The sequence below is a fragment of the Polyergus mexicanus genome, unplaced genomic scaffold (assembly GCF_030449975.1).
Source record: "Polyergus mexicanus isolate NDT 795.1 unplaced genomic scaffold, iyPolMexi1.0 SCAF_4, whole genome shotgun sequence".
Taxonomy (NCBI): Eukaryota; Metazoa; Arthropoda; class Insecta; order Hymenoptera; family Formicidae; genus Polyergus; species Polyergus mexicanus.
Window position 1 is genome coordinate 4,648,144 of NW_027223324.1, and position 15,257 is coordinate 4,663,400.

Consider the following 15,257-nt stretch of genomic DNA (forward strand, 5'->3'; position numbering starts at 1 on the left):
AACTTTACTATTTTATTCCACGAATAGAATTTTTTTAAACGCATCCCTGAAAATGCTATTCGTGTCGCTCTTTTAATTATTTCGTGTCTTATGGATGATTGATTTAAAATCATTCGGAAGGCACGCGATATCCGAAAGAAAGAGTAACAAGAAGCAAAACAAAAGCGATATTATATCGTGTTCTCTAAGAAGAGATTCGTAGGAGAAGAAGCGCACAAAGAACAATGGCTTATAGACAAATACTGCGTTCTGATCTCCAGATTCTTCTGGATAAATATAGAGAAATACGCGATGTAAGTGAAGAATTGTATCTTCTATGCCTGCTTGTAAAAGCAGATATTCCGACTGATTATTCATAATCGATAAGTTTGATCGATATAGCTTGGATTTCCGATACACAAAATAGAGATACGCAAAATTAATTCCTTAAAAAAATTGAAAGATGATGAAAATTTAAAGGTAGATACATAAATAGCACAAAATTTCATATCCTGTTGTTATACTTTAATTCTCGATATCGTAATAAATTTTTTAAACTTTTATTACCATGATATAGATCTCGAAAATTTCTTTATTTTCTTATATATATATATATATTTTTTTTTTTCTTCTCATTAACATATTATACATATATGTTATGAGGTTTAGAAACGATACAATTTAATTTTAAAAATGATTTTGATAAAAGAATAAAAGATATAAAAGATCCTTTTTATGCGCGGCAGAAATATTCCGCGCTGCACGTTTTTTGCGAGATGCAGCAAAGATCCTTAGAATGCGAGCGCGAAGAATTGGAAAAGATGAAGAACAAATTTAAGAATATGCTTCGCTGGTTAATGAGACGCGAGGAACAGTACAAGGCATCCTTGGATCGCTTGGAAAAGGAGAACGAACAATTGCACTGTGTCCTAGCCGCTGCACAACGAGAACTTGAACGAGATGAACTCCAAAACAATGACAAAGGTAAAAAAAGCGTTCAATTTTTTTAAAATCTCGATTGTGTATAATATCTTTTCATGAACATAAATAATAGAAAAATTGTAATTAAAACTTTAGAATTTTTGAAATGCTTTGGCAAAAATACTTGAAGAGAATGTTGCAAGTCGATCTTTATATATATATAAAAATTATATATTAGAAAATTAATTACGTAAATAATATAATTTAAAAAAATTGTTACAAAAATTCACCAGAAAGAATAAACAAAAGAATATAAAAATGGAAACTAAAAATTAGTTTGGTGCAGTTTCTAAATTGCAGGACGAAATCGAGTTCTTGCGCGTGCAGGTAATACAGCTCGAGGATAAGCACAAACAACAATTAATATCCCAAGATAAACGTCATGAGGACGAGATTTTGAAATACAAACGTTTTTTGGATAGCGCCAACGCGAAATTGCTTTTGGTATTAATTATTAATTTTTTGTTATACGCGTTTCTTTATTCATTTAATAAATTTATCGAGATTCTCATTCTATAATATATGTAACAGAGAGAAAAAGAAAAAAAGAGAAAGAGATTCGTCGATAAATTGATAATTATTTATTTTGAGCGTAAAATTAAAAATTTTGTATGTCATATTCTGAAGTAAATATAATATATAATTTGTTTATCGCAAAGAAACAAAATGTACCTTCGAAAAAAATTCAAGGAACGAAGAATAGATCGTGGAACGAAGAACATCCTGCTTTTATAAATGATGAAAGTATGGAAAGAAAGACAAACCGAGCTGTCAAGTAAGAACAATTATTTTGTTTAAATTCGGTTTTTTTAACTTAGATAATTATTAAATTGCTATCGAGAATATAATTTTAATATCTGGAAATTTTGCACATTGAAAAATTTTATTACATGTAGAACAAAATGTATATAGAACAATTTATTAATAATTCCACGTTTTACTTAATTAATACTTCCACTTTTTTTAATATAGTTATATTATATTAAAAATATTATATATTATATCAAAAAATTTTTTTGGAAATTAGAAATTGATTAATTTTTAAGATTTGAAAATTCAAAAAGGAAAACATATATAACTATGTGATGGAAAAATATTAATAATATAAAATTACGATTTTTTTAAGATTGCCTGGTTTAGAGATTGTTAAACACGTCCGTAAAAGAAGAAAATTATTTCAAAAAGATGACGAAACTGTGATTGACATTATTTAAAGGTGACATTATTCGCAAATTATTATATATATATAAAGAATTTTAATTTCGATTACAATTTACATATTTTTAATTATATAATGTAAATGCGATATACATATATATATGTATGGTTTATGTCTTACGTAATGTTTTGAACGAAGAAAGTTAATATAATTACAAATTAATAAAATAAATTAACATAATACAATTTTTTAAATATATCTAATACTGTAACACACATACAAAAGCAAAACAGATATTTGTGAACTATCAATTAATAAATGATAATAACAATATTAAAAACGATTTAATTACAGATTTTTTTCGATTAGAAACCCTTAATTAATTAAAAGCTTTAATTGAGCATATATAATAGTATTATTTATGTAACATATCTCATCAAGTAATTCATCTCTTGTATCCATTTCTGATTCGAGAGAAGCCAATTCTTTTATTTCCTAATTCGACGATTGAGTGAATTCCAGCTGTTCGTATAATCGATTTTCAGATGACCGTATGTGTTTAAATGTCCAATATGAGGTGGGCAGATCGCTTCCGCTATATATCTGTCCTTATCTGTGTGAATTGCATATGGCAAACATCTTTCTTCTTGCGGAGGATATCTAGAAATTTCTTAAACAAATAAATTTTACCTGAATCAATAGAGGAAGAGACAAAAAAAGGAAGAAAAAAAGAGAGAAAGAGAATCCATATACAATTCAAAATTAATGATTATATTTCAATATATGTATATCTTTTCAAATTAATCTGAATATAAAACTATACACCAGTCAATCAATTCTCCAAAAATAAATGCTAAAAATCATGTTTTGTTATTGTTTTATAAATTATTACATGTTTTGTATCATTCGTACTATGCAGAAAAATTCATGTCGAATATAAATCGGAAAAAATATGAAAGATGCCATGGATATATTTTTACATTCTCTTTTCGTAAAAAAAAAAAAAAAAAAAAAAAAAAAAAAAAAAATCAAACTTTACACTTCACAAAAGCCTCGATCATTATAATACTCACCAAAAACAATTGATGTGCGCGTGTGAACGCTGCAAAATTCGCGCACGATTTAATATCTAGGAGAGAAAGTCTACACGATGAAAATTACAATTACACGGTGAAGATCGATTCGTATATTGATGTACGGATTCGCGCCCGAACACATCGCAACAGGGGATTCTTGCGACATCGTGTCGCGCCATAAGACATTATAATGTAACGACAGCACGTATAAAAACTTTCTAACGCGTTACGAACCATAGAAATCGTTCGATTTCTCGAGGTGCATTTCGAATGGAAAACTATGGAAACTGTCTGACCGTTCTGTTCTTTTTCTTTTCTCCAGTAGAGCGTAAAATCTGCAGAGTCGAACTCGCTATTTTCCAGTTACATATTGTACAATCACATTAGAGACTATATATTCGACAATTTTATAGTATCTGTGAAAGTATTAATGCACACATGTTCATTACAATTTAATTCCAATTGGAAATTTTCATAAAATGTCTCGGATCATTAAAGTAACGCTTAAGATTTTCATGTTGTAACGCGAAATTGTAATTTGAAACTTGAATTGCATTTTGAAGTTTACAATTGAAACATTAAATTTGAAATTCTACTAAATTTTTCGAACAAAAAACTAAAAAGTTGATAAATAAATGACATATTGTGTTACGGAGAATATATAATTTATTTTTTATTACAAGTAGGAATTTAGATATTTTTTGATTATTCAAAATTATATAACAATTTTATATTCAGTATTATATTCTAACAAAACAATAGCGAATAAACCGATACTTGCTATTTTGAAAAAATACAGTAAAAAAAGTTAAGCAAACATATTTTAATATATAAATAGCTAAAAGATATTTGTAAAAATGTCAAAAATCGCATATTAAAATATTAAATAATTTTCAGATGACTCTGAGCTAGTATAAACGAGCCTTACCGAATAATCCAGGCGTGTAAACCGGAAACGATGCAGTATAATCCATTCCCTCGTCCTCATAGATAGCTTGCTGATAATAGAAGCCATTGTTTGTTGGCTTAATTGGTCTACGGTACTGTTCCTGCGCGTATGGGGAATCATCGTATTCCGATTCTTTCAATGAGGATAAGGTATACCTGGAAAATTCGTTAAAAAACCAATTGATTAGCAGCGAAATTCTTAAATTATTATTGCATACATAATTTATATCTAATATTAATTGTTATATAATTGATTATTATTATTATTATATAAATGACATTAATATATTAGCGATTAATATAAATTAATAATAGATTAATAATTTCAAATGTGAATTGTATAAAATATAAATATTAATATTTGAATCTACGTTGTTAGAGAGAAGAGAGGCGCTGTAATTCCATATAGATTGAAATTGGTATGAAAAAATTTCTTTTCTGTAAATTATATCTTGCAAGATATATAGAGTGAGAAAAAGAACTTATATACGTTTGATATAATAGCCTAATGTGTAGTTGCGGATCCTTAATTTTATATGTCGGAGTTTCTCTCATGTATTACCAGTATTCCGAGAATGCTCGCGTATCGCGGGAGGAACGCTCGTTCGTAGGAGGACGTCGCGTTCGGCGCGGCACGTCGGCGATGCTATGACGGCGTAGGTAAGCGTAATTCTCCAGGTCCCACGGGTCCACGTAATGACGACTGCCATCATCGCTTCCGGAACTGCCGGAGGTCGATTTTCGGGAGTCGATCGAGCTCCAATAGATGGATGATTCCGCTGGCATTCTCTGTTTATTTTTCTCGCTCTACCTCGGAAATGTGATAAAGTTTTTTTGGAGAGAAAAATATTGTTAAATTCTTTTCGCGAATAGCATTTTTATATTGATCGAGTTTCCTTATGTAATATATTTAATCCATATATATTAATCTAAATATAATGACAATATTATTAAATTAATCGTCACGAGCATTGTATTTACTTTTAACGTCACAGTTATTAATTAATGTCTAATCAAAATCACTGTTTTTTCATTAATAACAAATATACCATACATATTTATTTAGAATCGAATTTTTTTTTCCATTCTTCCATATATTTGTTTATGAAAGATTATCTTACCTGGATAATTGGAAATCTTCTTTTTGCCCACGTTTTTCCACGTGAAATCTTTAAATAGACATATTGTAATTATTTATTACACTTAACAAATATTTAGTGAAATTAATTCATATTAATTCGACACTAATAATTAATCTCGTATTTAACAAGTCCTTTTCGTTTTCTCACTTTTCTATCTGTAAAAAATATTTTTCCACTTTTTTTCACATTTTCTTCAAAATAATTATACGTTATTCATATTATAAACACGAATATTTTATTTGTGTGTTACTTATATCTTTCATTATTATTAAATTCTTGTATGTTATATATGATCTCGATTAGATATTTACAGCTTTTTCGTAATACCGCGTCGATTTAAGTCTTTCTTCCTTGGTCCTTGTACAAGAGTTGCGTACGCTGCGAGTGCAGTTTTGCTTCTGCGGCCGCAAAAGCAGAAATATTTCCCGCTGCGCTCTTCTTATGGTGAAACCTCGCGTACACTTTCACGTCCGCATGCGAATCTCGTGGCCCAATCATCGTATTCTGAATTCTGAATCCCATAACGGATGATATATCGAGCGGAATTAGAGCACACACGTGTGTACTATTCAAGGCTACTTTCGACAACAAGTGCTCAAACTATTCTCTTTTCACGATTTAGACAATTTAATCATCTTTTATTTGAAAAGTAGAGAAGACCTCGTTACACAATTCGCATTCCGAATTTCGAATTATTAATCTTTAATTTGAAATACTAATAGACTTTCAAATTTTTCTCTCATGTTCTTAATTTTTTAGATGCAAAAAGTATTAAATTATATATACATATATACTTAAATTGCACTATTATAAAATTTGAGAATCGTTTAATATTTCATTTGTATGTAATTGTCAGATTCTTTAATCGTTGGGTTTTTAAATACATTTTTAAATCTTGCATTAAGAATGAAAGATTTTTTGGGATTAAAAGATTAGATGCACGATATGTATATATCTAAGTATATAAAATAACAACTTCAACATAATTTTTTTATTCATTCATATAATTTGTTCGCTCATCAAACAGAAAAAAGACATCCTAAAGAGATAGAAAGAATTGAGTAGAGTATTGACTATAAGGTTAAATAAAAAAATTATGCTATTATTAGGTACACTCTGGTTTGGTTTATACATAATAATAAAATAACTCTCTCGATATTCTTCGACAAATGTAGGAAGAAAAACTACATGTCATGATAATATCTAAATCCTCTAATCTTTATCTGGACTTACAGTAACAATCGCGTTTGTGTGCTTTTTCCTAATACTTATTCCCTTGTTCGATAATACATCAGAGTTATTAATAATAATATTTGTTCATCTTTGTTAATCTCTCTTTCTCTCCAGTTAATAGATTTTTCTATTTTTCAATATCTAAATACATGTCTAGACAGTTCTAAATTTTTGAATTCTACAATCCTTATAAATCCTAGATTCCTCAGGATCCTTAAATGTTTAAATCTTTGGATTCATGAATTCCAGAACACATTTTTTTAAAGAATCTTTTAAAGATCTTTTTAGATTTTCAGAACTATAAGTTCTATAATACCCTTAAGTTTTTCGATTTTTAGTTTGAAAGTTTTTATAAATCTTGAATTCTCTTTCTCTCTTAAATATTTTCTACTATAATATATAGAATACTTTTTGTGAAGTATATGCCAAATTTTGACACAAGTTTTGCGAAACTCTGTATGTATATGCGTGTGTATATGTTTGTACATATATCTATTATGATATAAACTTCAAACTTAAAATTCAAATTAAATATTGTAATCAGCGGCAGATTTATCGAAATAAAGTTTTTTAATTTCAGTACTCCGAAATATCAAGAGATTTTGATACATGTTCTTGGAACTATGATATTGTTCTATTCGTTTTTTCACAATTCCATTAAATAATAATTATATTAATTGACATAAAGAATATATGTATTATATTTTGTGCCATATATTGAAACAATTTTTAACTATAAACCAAAAATGTAAATTTGCCACTGATTATCGCCCACACATACACATATAATTCGCATGCGGAAAAACATACAAATAGAATAAACCGATAACAATTAGCATTTTCATTTTTTTCACAATTATGTGAGTAGGAGAAAAATTTATCAAATATAAATTTCATGGAAAAGTGGAGCGGCCATAATATAATTGTCCTCTTTATATGCAATTTTTGTTTGACAAATTTACTTCCTATACACATAGTTATGAAGATGTTTAAAATGCTAATTGATGTTGATTCATCTTATATATAAATTAAATATTATTTAGTAATCTCAACTTTTTTTCAACAGCACTCTGTTGTCATTATAAATAAAATACAGTTTCTTTTCACTGCTCTAAAAATTAATTAACAAGACCATAATTGTAAATCCAGATAAAGATCAATAACATATCACAGTTTCAGATTTATATTTGTTACGTATTAAGAGTGATGTCACACACTAGTAATATCTTTATCACCTATAGATTATGCACAATAACTGTTTTTACACCATCCAAACAGTAAGCATCAGTCACGTTTAGCATTAAATTGTGCCGTAGAACGAAATACAAAAGCTCGACAAAGAAATCCACAAGTAATCTCAGACAGATTGTTTTTGTTGTTTCTCAAGCCAATTCTTGTCTATTGCTCTTGTTCATAAATAAACGTATAGTTACAACTATGTCACAGGAAATTTTGAGACATCGACCATGATTATTTCTCATCTGGTCTGATCGAGTAATAACGAAGCTGCCATTTCCACATCATACTTAGTCTGCTTCAAAACGCTTTCGCACTGTTGTTTATTAGCCAAGCCCAACCTACAATAAATTAAATATTATTTATTAATTTTTAATATAAAAAAAATGGATTGCATCATATATAGTTTTCTTCTGTTTTTGATACATTATTGCAAGTGCCTTAAAGAATCTATGAATTTTGATGATGACAAATCTGTGTCTATTGTCAATAATATCTATGTATAATCTATATAACTGTAATATATATAATGTCGAGTCATAATGTCTATTTTACAGCAAAATAATCTCGTACCACTAAATCGATTCGTAAAGTATCGAAGTACTTACCTCACGAGACTTTCGACTTTCGCCTGCCTATCTTTCGCGATCTGTTTAGCGGCTTGATTCGTGTCCCAGCCGGTCGCCTGCAATGCGGCTAGTACCTCCTGCTGCGATGCGTCCACGGCCTCCTTTTGCACCTTCATAATCCTGCTTGCACGAAACTCGTCACTCAGCGACATCACCAATTGCTGGGAAGCCGCGGTGAGCGGAGGACTAGTACCGGTCTGGTGTTGATTGACTTGCAACAGATTCACTTTGACGGCTCCCAGATCGTTCGTCGTCGTTGATCCAGATATATTTCTTGCTGATGAAGAGGTTTCAGTTTGCAGCAGATTAGACAGTCCACTCAAATTGCACTTGGTTGTAGAAAAATGGTTTTGCGTATAACCATTTTGATCGGATTTAAGCGGGCTCCAGGACGGAGGGGGAGGTGGATTATAAATTGGTGGCTGTTTCAGATAAGGACTAAAGTCGCAAGAGTGTCCCTGAACAGGCTGATTTCTGCCAATCATCGTCTTTTGTTGTTGTTGATTGCTAGTTATTTCCTGAGCGTAATTTTGGCCCGACTCCCCGCTCAGGTTATTAGAATAGTAATTTCGCAGTATATTCTGCTGAACAGTCTTATTGTATAGAGTATTGAATTCGTTCTGAGATAACTGCTCTAGATTAGGTACCTGTAAAATGTTTAGAATCGTTTAGCCTAAAAGACTTATTAAACATTTGAGTTTTAAATTTATTAGATTTTAATAAATATCGTTGTACATGTTATTGTTGTACGTTATTATTTTTTTATATATTGTTTAATTCCAATTTTGCAATTATCTTATATAATGTTAAAGAAAAAAGTGTGTTCTTTCAAAATCTATTATATAATCATTAAAGTTACATACCGTTTGTTTCAATTCGGCGTATACTTGTTCGGATAAAAGCGTAGCAGGCTTCAAATGTTGCAACTGCTGCAAATCATTCTGTATATGAGCGATCTTATGAGCATTACTCGTACCGGACGACATTGGCACATTCTGAAGAGAGATTTGATGCGAAGCGAAGCCACTCTGATTCTGCAAGTAATTCTGACTCATCGTCGGACAAGCCTGTGCTTGATTGGTGGAAACGGTCTTGGAGATATTGCAAGATCCGTACAGAGAGGATTCGCTCGCACTATTACCAGAAACATGATTGGCGGTTTGAAGCAAGCTAAGAGCAACGCTCGATGCATTATAATTCTGGTTACCGGTTGACGAAGAAGCCTGCGTTTGATTCAAGCTCGCTTTAGAAGCAGTCACGACATCGTATTGAGGATCGTTTGTAACACTATTAGTGGCAACCTGCAGCAAATTGAAAACACCCTGGCCAAGACTCGATGAATTTTGAAGATAACTTTCAGTGTTTGCTGAACAAGCTTGACTTTGATTAAACGTGGCCTTGGCAACATTGCAGGGACCATGTTGAGCCTCGTTCGTGCTACTATCGCCAGCAATGTTGCTGGCAGTTCCGTGAAGCAGATTGATATTACCCTGATTGATATGCGTCGTACTTGGAGATTCAATATGATTGGACGAAGAAGGTTGCGACTGGGTAAAGATGGCCTTGGCGACATTGCAGGGACCATGTTGACTGTAATCGTTCGTACTGCTAGTGGCAATGTTGCCAACGGCTTCTTGAAGCAGATTAGCGCTTCCCTGAGCTACTGGAACGGGCGTTAACGTCTGACCTCCAGCAGCCAAATCGGTCAGACAGATGTTTTGCTGCTGCTGTGACAAAGTCTGCGTTTGCTGCCAAATTTGACCCACTATGGTGTCAGTGGTCGACTCTGACATGCGTTGCTCATCCTTGGGACGCGGTCTTTGAATGTTCGTACTTTTTAACTGCCAAGAGTTTTGTACTTTGCTAATGGATGGTGCCGACGAGAAAGATGCTCGACGATCCGTCGTCATTACAGGCGATTTTGATTTCTTGTGCGGCGGAGATTTCAATACTGGAATAACCGATAAAGATCTGGCGGCGTCTTCTACCGTCGTTGAGTGCTGCTGAGTCGACGCAGAACCCTGTCGCAACTTGTCCTGCGATGAGCAACGCAAATAATTCGCGTTTCCCGATTCCTGGTTTTCTCCACCATTGGCAGAATTCGTGTTCTTTGTCGCCTCCTTCTCGCCTAAATGCTTCTCTAGCTCGGCCAAGAAGCCAGGATCCAGCTTTTTCGTGACATTGGCACTGGAGTTGGAATTTAGCGATAATTCGTTCATATTCCGTGCGAGCTCGTAATTGGATTTTGGCTTAGACGGACTCGTATTTGGTCCAATGCAAGGAGGAGGCGGTGGAATTGGGACGGCTGCACATGACGAGGCGGACTCACCGCCGGAGACGTTAGCGTACGTCTGCGCGATAGAAGAATTCCGTAGATCCTCCGGCCAGGTAGACCAGTTCGATCCACGAGGGCTAATTTTATCTATCTCGCTATAGTGACTCGCATTGTTACCTTCCGCACTCGTATTCACGTTCAAATTTACTGCATCCTGCCGACACTCCTTATTCAGATTTACCGAGTACGAGCGAGCTTCCTGAGAAAATAATAAACAGAACAAAATGATATAGAAGTAATATAGATAATTAAAAGAGTTGAATGCCAATTATCATTATAACTAATTTGACGAATTACTTGGAAAAATTATTTTTTAAAAGATGAAATATATATAGGACTTCCAATATGCCAACGTACCTCTACATCAGTAGAATCAGCAACGAAACAATTCGCGGTGCTTTGAATGTGATCTCCCGTCTCTTGATTGTCCACATTTCCGTATGTCTGCGTCTTCATATAGCGACTTGCGACTTCAACGGGCACATGACTATAATATCGCGAATGTGGCGGTTTCATGAACACTGCGGATGTATCAAAGGGATCAGAATACGCGGGATCCACGTTACCGGGAAAGTTTGCGTACGTTCTGCCCTCCTCGTCCTGCCAGGGAAACTTCTCACCGTCGATTGGCTCATCTAGAATGTTGATCACTCGCCTGCATGCGACCTCCTCCTGCGCGCTCGTGCTCGCCAACTCCTCGGCGGACAAGTCAATCAAGTTACTCTCTTGACTGACGCTCGAAGTAGATGATGACTGCGAGATCTTGACCGGACTCGATCGAATATCGTTGCGCAGCTTCGTATAATTGAATTGCTTTCTAGTACGTGGTGTACCGCAAGAAAATCTTTTCTTTGTCTGGTTGTCTGCCGCGGTCGCCACCAATACGTCCGGAGGATCCATCGGATTCCTCAAGTAAACATCGTCGATATAAACAGGGCTACCCCAGCTCTTGCCGAAAGGCGCGCCATGTCCCGTATGGATGAACGAGTTTTCCAACGGCTTGCTGATGTCCCCCGGCTGTTTCCGACGCATCGGATCGACCAGGCAGCGCGGAAAGTGCCCCACCTGAAACGTTCGCTGGTTCTGGCCCTTCCACCAGTAGTTCTCCGGTCGCCCATCAATAATTGCGATCTGGTCTCCCGGTTCAATGGACATCTTGCCAGGCTCTTCAAAGGCGGTTAGAGCCTTCATTACAGATGGCACCATGCCTGTCAACGATTCCTTCAATGAGGCGAACGTTGGCCTCTCCGAAGGTTCTCTCGCCCAGCAACGGAGCATCAACTCGTACATAAATGGAGGCGTCGCTTCCGGCTCGTGAAGCCGCTCGCCCTCGCGATCGATCTTTCGCAGTATCTCGGAACCGTTTAGGCCTAGCCAGGGTTCCTCACCAAATGTCAGCATCTCCCACAGCGTCACACCGAACATCCAGACATCCGACGCGTGGCTGAACTGTCGAGACTTGAGAGACTCGGGAGCGCACCATGGAAAAGGCACTTTCTTATGTTCGGTCATGACGTAGCAATCCTCCTCTTGGGGAAGCGCTCTCATCAGTCCAAAATCACCGATCTTGACTTTGTCGACCGTACTCAACAGGACGTTTCTGCATGCCAGGTCGCGATGTAGAAAACGCTTTGCCTCCAAATACGCCATACCTGTGGCGACTTGCAGCGCATAATTACAAAGAGTGAGAATTGAGATTCTGCCACACTGCTGCCGCAAGTGGTCGAGCAAAGCGCCTAATGGCGCAAGCTCGGTCACCATCATCATCGGCTGCGATAGCACCACACCATACAGTCTAATGAGATTATGATGATCCAAGGTATGCATCGCCTGAACTTCAGACACAAAGTCTTCTATAACACTTGGCTGCGTAAGAGCGTCCGCCTTTAAGACTTTTACGGCGACAGGCAGAGTTCGTCCAGAGGGGGAAGTCCATTCCCCTCTTCTAACTACACCGAAGCTTCCATCGCCCAGTTTAATGGACAATACTACATCCTTGTCCTGTATGAGACATGTCAGTGCCGAGTTAGTTTCAATAGGCTGTGAGGCTCGCTTGCTGCTCTTACTGCTACTACCGGGTTTAATTTTGGTGATCAGAGTTTTCTTCCATTGAGTGCTCCGTCTCTTCTTCACCGCGTCTAGCAGGCGCCTGACGCCGGGTTTGCCGAGACCGATCTTCTCCAGATCTTCCGGTTGAACATAATCAAAGTGATGCAATCGAGTGATCTGTAGATCATCCCGTATTCGCGTGAAGAACTGAGAGAGCTGCACATCGTGCAATAGCTCCTGAAGCCACTCTGTACCCTCCTCCTCTGCCATGATAACTATAGTGCTTCCTTGCTCACTGAGATATCCAACACTCTACAAATGTGTATATACAAATGTCTTTAACATATATATATGTAGAAATCTAAGAAAGTTTTCAAAAAAATTTCTCACTTTTTTGTAATATTAATTCCCTCTTATAATTTAGGAAAAAAACATCTATTTATCATATAAGTACATTAATTTTAATAGAACATCTACTTTAGATTAAAGATATGATTTCGAGAAATGAGAAAATATAAGATAAAACAAATTTTTTGAAATTAAAACTTCTTGTATAGTTCTTTAAAATATGTTGTACGCTTGCAAATACTTCAATATTTTATACATCTAGAACTAATATGAACATAGCTTGAGATACTAGATAAAGAATATTTTATAATTAATATTAACAAACAATTCCTTTTACTATCTATTTCCAAGAATAGCAATGATTAATCACATTAGATATCGCATTCAACCGATAAGTTTCTATATCATGGATTCTTATAACTTTATAAGCAAAATTAAAGGATGTGTAATAACTTTATATATTTGAGTATTTTGTAAATTTAGATTTTTTATCTTATTAATTGACTAGCGATTTATATCCCAAGATTTAATTTTTGGGATTATCGTTCTTCAATTCACACTTTAATATTGAAATTTTGATTTTTTTTATATGATAATATTTCTTATTTTTTAGATTTAAGAACTTTAGTATCTTAGATATTGTGTTGGAATTTTAATTCTACAAAATCTTAATCAAACGAACAAACCGTCTACAGTCTATCAGATTGATAACAGATTTGAGCAAAAGTTACAGCAGAGCTTGTAGATATAATAATATATTCATGATAGAAATCAAGCAGAAATTATGTTCAATTTGCGCCATCACTTTGCTGTCAATCTATTTGATAAATTCTTCAATTCTTATCATCAATCAGGCTGTGATTTGCTTCCGTTGTCATATTCTGTTGGCAAATTTTACTGTATTTCTGTCAGTATCTTGCTAACAATCTTTTATAAAATAAATTCCTTATCAGATCCGTTATCAGAATCTTTTTTCTGCCAATAAATTTCGTAGTAGAAACTTTACAAGAGACTTGTTCTCGACGTAACTTGGCCTAAAAAATTCTATCCTCTTTGATTCTTACTTTATACAAAAGCTGCAATAGTTAATGAGACAGGTTAATCTCCCAGTCCGTGACAGTTTCCCTTTGTACCTCCTATAGCAATAAAAAGCTTGCGATAAAATAGCCGAGATAGTACTAACCTGCGGATCTCGCTTTTATCATCTTCATCTATCTCTGTCCGGGCAGCGTCGAGGATCACCCCGAGGGAAAAAAGAGAGAAACCGTCGACGCTTGCAACAAAGCTTCTTATTCGGAACGGATTTGCCGAAACGTCGCTCGCTTCAAGGCGCTCGAGAGCGGCCTTCACTCTGTCGGAACCCCCGACGACGCGCACTTTCACCTGACAGTTTTCCAGCGTGATGCATTCTCCAACGATCGCGTCCTAACCTAAAAACCAGCGGTCCCCTTGAAAATTAATCTACGTACGCGCACTCGCCGATTGTCATGAAAGAAACTGCGCGATCTAATGAAACGTCGTTGCAGTTTGCAGTTTCGCTTCCGCGGCTTCCAACGATCTTGCACTTGCACACAAACGAGACGAGAGATTAGAGCAAAGGGGAGGGGGAAGATGAAAAAAGAAAACAAAAAAAGCGATCAAAATTGAATAAGTTTCACTGTGTGTATGCGTGTACGGCAAGTCGACGCGCGAGACGGACTGCGCATGCGTGAGGCGGGTCGTGACATGCGCGGCGATGTCAAGGATTCTGTTCTCTGTAGCTGAACTAGTTCAGAGCTTATCTTGTCTTGATGTAAGTGCTGAAAGCGTTTGATCGATCAATTAGGATAAAAAATCTTTGTCCCAATTGATCTATCAAACTTTTAGTATTGAAAGACGGACTTTCTGTTTGCGCATGCGCGTCGAACATAATATTCATTTTTGATTGGTCAATAAAATTCAATTTTGTCCAAGTAGATTTTATGTGCTTTCCGATTCACGCATCATGCGAATAATACATCATTTATTCTTGTTTAACATTTGGTAAACAATAAGGATAAAGAATGCATCATACACATCATGCGTGAAACGGAAATACCTTTTGAAACGCAACCTGGATTAGACATTTTCAGATCGGGCGCATCGCATCTAGATATTTCATAG

At 35.0% G+C, this 15,257-nt stretch overlaps 3 protein-coding genes across 3 annotated transcripts; 1 reads left to right on the forward strand and 2 right to left on the reverse strand.

Annotated features, from left to right (window-relative positions):
* Window positions 1–224: 224 nt before the first annotated feature.
* Window positions 225–2,174, forward strand: LOC138932698 (uncharacterized). Its single transcript, XM_070294789.1, has 5 exons — window positions 225–293; window positions 726–963; window positions 1,247–1,404; window positions 1,620–1,735; window positions 2,087–2,174. The coding sequence occupies exons 1-5, from the start codon at window positions 225–227 to the stop codon at window positions 2,172–2,174; spliced, it is 669 nt and encodes a 222-aa protein (XP_070150890.1).
* A 328-nt stretch (window positions 2,175–2,502) lies between these two features.
* On the reverse strand, window positions 2,503–4,939 carry LOC138932604 (uncharacterized). Its single transcript, XM_070294595.1, has 3 exons — window positions 4,706–4,939; window positions 4,124–4,299; window positions 2,503–2,789 (listed from the first exon to the last, which is right to left on the reverse strand). Exons 1-3 carry the CDS (start codon window positions 4,927–4,929, stop codon window positions 2,608–2,610), a joined length of 582 nt encoding a protein of 193 aa, XP_070150696.1. The 5' UTR covers window positions 4,930–4,939; the 3' UTR covers window positions 2,503–2,607.
* A 1,364-nt stretch (window positions 4,940–6,303) lies between these two features.
* Window positions 6,304–14,828, reverse strand: Ack (activated Cdc42 kinase). Its single transcript, XM_070294190.1, has 5 exons — window positions 14,299–14,828; window positions 11,076–13,079; window positions 9,247–10,917; window positions 8,363–9,030; window positions 6,304–8,095 (listed from the first exon to the last, which is right to left on the reverse strand). The coding sequence occupies exons 2-5, from the start codon at window positions 13,035–13,037 to the stop codon at window positions 7,996–7,998; spliced, it is 4,401 nt and encodes a 1,466-aa protein (XP_070150291.1). The 5' UTR covers window positions 13,038–13,079; window positions 14,299–14,828; the 3' UTR covers window positions 6,304–7,995.
* Between the last annotated feature and the right edge of the window lie 429 nt (window positions 14,829–15,257).